The sequence below is a fragment of the Populus euphratica genome, unplaced genomic scaffold, assembly GCF_000495115.2.
Source record: "Populus euphratica unplaced genomic scaffold, PopEup_1.0 scaffold381.1, whole genome shotgun sequence".
NCBI lineage: Eukaryota > Viridiplantae > Streptophyta > Magnoliopsida > Malpighiales > Salicaceae > Populus > Populus euphratica.
In genome coordinates, this window is record NW_011500271.1 from 192,323 (window position 1) to 195,363 (window position 3,041).

At 38.0% G+C, this 3,041-nt stretch overlaps 1 protein-coding gene across 1 annotated transcript; it reads left to right on the forward strand.

Moving 5' to 3' along the window:
- The first annotated feature begins 306 nt into the window (after positions 1–306).
- LOC105112994 (stress response protein NST1-like) lies at positions 307–1,819 on the forward strand. Its single transcript, XM_011008957.1, has one exon. It carries the CDS (start codon positions 450–452, stop codon positions 1,644–1,646), a length of 1,197 nt encoding a protein of 398 aa, XP_011007259.1. The 5' UTR covers positions 307–449; the 3' UTR covers positions 1,647–1,819.
- The last annotated feature ends 1,222 nt before the right edge of the window (positions 1,820–3,041 follow it).

The window sequence follows — 3,041 nt, forward strand, 5'->3', positions numbered from 1 at the left end:
TTTTATTATATTATTAAATATTAAAAAATAATTTATTTTTCTAAAATTTATTTTAAAAATAAAAAATTACTTTTTAGTAAGCAAATAAGGCTTAAGTATTGGGTTATAAACCACATTCAAAGAACACAAGGATTAATTGAATGGATTTAGAGAACATGATGTTAATGACAAATAAAAAATACAAGGAAATAAATAAATAATTGACACAAATACAAGGGTAAATTTATGAATTCTGCCGTAAGAGAGGGACCAAATTATCAAGAGAATATGAAGTAAAGGGACTATATTAAGAAAAATTTATACTGACGTGCTAAAACCGGCTGCTATTTGCAAATGTCAACCCTCAAACGAAAGCCTCTGCATCATTGCTCTTCAGACAACCCTCCACTTTAATCTCCACGAGCACAGACACTTTACTGCACAAACAAGAAAAAAATCCACCAAAAAACATGAAGAGAAAGAAATGGTCAGAGCTAGAAGAGCAAACCCTTTTGTCCAAATACTCCGATCTCCTTACTTCAGGCACCTTATCAAAGCTTAAGACCAGAGAGAAAAAGTTTCGTCCAATAGCAGACCATGTAAACACCATGCACCATCTTCAAGACCCAATTGGCTACCCTTTTAAATGGTCGTGGCGTGATGTATCTATAAAAGTTCAAAACATGAGGCATCAGTATTTGGGCGTGAAGCAAAAGATTAGAATATCAAAGGACGAGTTTAATTGGAAAGATGGGGAGAATCATTGGGAGAATTTCTTGAAGTATAAAGAGGTTTTTGGTGATGTTGAGCTTGAAGTTAAGAGCAAGAAACCAAGTGGTAGCGGTGATAGTGATTTGTTCAAGGATTGTGGGGATTTGGGGTTTGGGATTGATAGTGAGGATTATTTAGAGGAAGATGATCAGGAAGAGGAAGATGGAGAAGAAGAAGAGGATGTTAATGGTGATGGTGGTAATAATAATGGTGGTGGCGGTGAGGAAGATGGTGAATTTCGGGGAGAGAAAGGAAATGGGGAGATGGGTATTGGTCGGAAGGAGAAAATGAAGAAGGGTTTGGGAGGAAATAGGAGGTTGGGTTTGCTTGGTGCACAAGTGATGGATTTGAGGGATGTGGTGTTGAGGAGGGAGGAGAAAAGGAGAGAAAGGGAATTTAATGGGGAGAAGAGTGTGTTAGAGAGTGAAAAGAGGAGGAGGGAGTTGGAGAATCGGAGAGACATGTGGCGGAGTGAGAAGGAAGAGAGGGTGAAGAATTGGGAAATGGAGTTGGAAGAGAGGGAGTTGATGTGGGCTAGAAGGGAATTTGAGAGAAGGGAGAGGGTAGAGAGAGAGTTGGATGACGAGAGGAGAAAGAGGAGACTAATGGAGGAGAAAAGGGAGGAGGAGGAGATGGAATGGAGGGAGAGAATGTTGGGGATGCAAATTGAGCATGAGAAGGCAATGATGCAAATACATGCTGACGCATGCCAGAACCAAATGCAGATACTTGGAGTTATGGCTAGGTTTATCTGCCAGTTTTTTGGATCGGCAAATGATGGTTTAGGTGGTGGATTGGGTGGGTTGCCGCCTCAGGTTTTGCAGAATCTACAACATCCTGGAGGATTGGGTGACAGTGGGAAGCCTGATGCCAATTCGCCTTCCGAGTTCATGTAGAGTGAGATTTTAACCCTCTTCATCTTATGTGTCAGTTGATAATTGAATGATTTGTTACATATTGTTGTACAATAATAGCATGACAATAATAGAATACTGTATCTTTTGGGGCTGTGCTTCTTTTTCCTTGAATATTGCTGTTTATGGAATGCTATTCAAACACTTTTTTGAAACTCCTCAACTCTACTCTTTAAGTTTCCAGTTATGGATTTAAGATTGGACATTACTTTTGTCAGATACAAAAACTAATTTGATAGGTTTTGGAGAGATCTGGACACTTTGTTATGTAAATTAAGGAGGTTTGAGGAGTAGTGGTTAGAAAGTCTTATTGTGGAAAATAGCCCAGAAACTCTTGATTGATGTCTGAGTTCATAAGATGATTTTTTTTTCTTCGTGATTTTAAGCCAATCTGTTGGATAAACAGAGGGCATATTGTTGATAAACAAGAAAAATGTAGAACTGTTTAGGAAATGATTTTGCTGACAGTGAGACCAAACTTCTCGTCCGTTTGGATTTAGTTGCAGAGATAATGTTTCATTTGACACTGATGACCCATGTTCAATGAGGCTTCGAGCTTGGGGTTTGTGGAATATCTTTAGGTCAGAATATATGTAGGCAAGCTGGATAAATAAAGGGTCCAAAAACTTGTGGATTTACTATAAGTCTGATGGCTATTTTCAGTGCATCTCTTACTTATGGTCCTTTAAAATAAACACAAGTGTAAATGTTGGATCTGGTGTTTTATATGAACACTTAATTTTACTTGAAGAAGAGAAATTTATCCCTCAAAATCTAGCTTTATTACAGGGGACAATTACTAAATTATAAGACATAATGTAAAGTTGATGAGACTCTGCATGATGTAGAGGTGAAGGATTTTATCTTTCGAAAGCTTCTGTTGGATTAAGTTTGTAAGTAGTCAATAGAACAAACAGCATCAAACAGGAAAACTTGGTTTTGCTTCCAAGGTGTTAGGATAATATTGGCAGAATAACTGCTGTAGTTGAAAATAGAATGCTTAAAGTGCTAAAATCTTAAATCTTTGCACGCATTTAACCATAGTTTGAGCCAGAAAGGTATTGTATCCTTGGTTGGTAAGCTCCAAGATTGCATGGAGTTGACCACAACCCTTGGATTAATAACTATCCTTCCATTCTGTATTTTGCTTCTCTGGTGATTTAGTGTCTGCAGAATAGCTGCTGGAACGGTTAACCCCCAGGATGCTAGGCTAAAGCAATTTTTTGAGAGGACGATCTTTAACACTTGTACATGACTTCCAGTGAAAATGTATAATTTTCCTGGTCCCGGTGCTGGAGATATTTCTGCAGTCTCCAACTCCATAGCAAAGTACAGATTTATCATCTTCCCTTCTTCATTTCTGTTATTATCTGTTCT

Bases quoted from the DNA above. Each gene is read 5' to 3' on its own strand.
- LOC105112994 (XM_011008957.1), top strand. From the start codon at position 450: ATGAAGAGAAAGAAATGGTCAGAGCTAGAAGAGCAAACCCTTTTGTCC.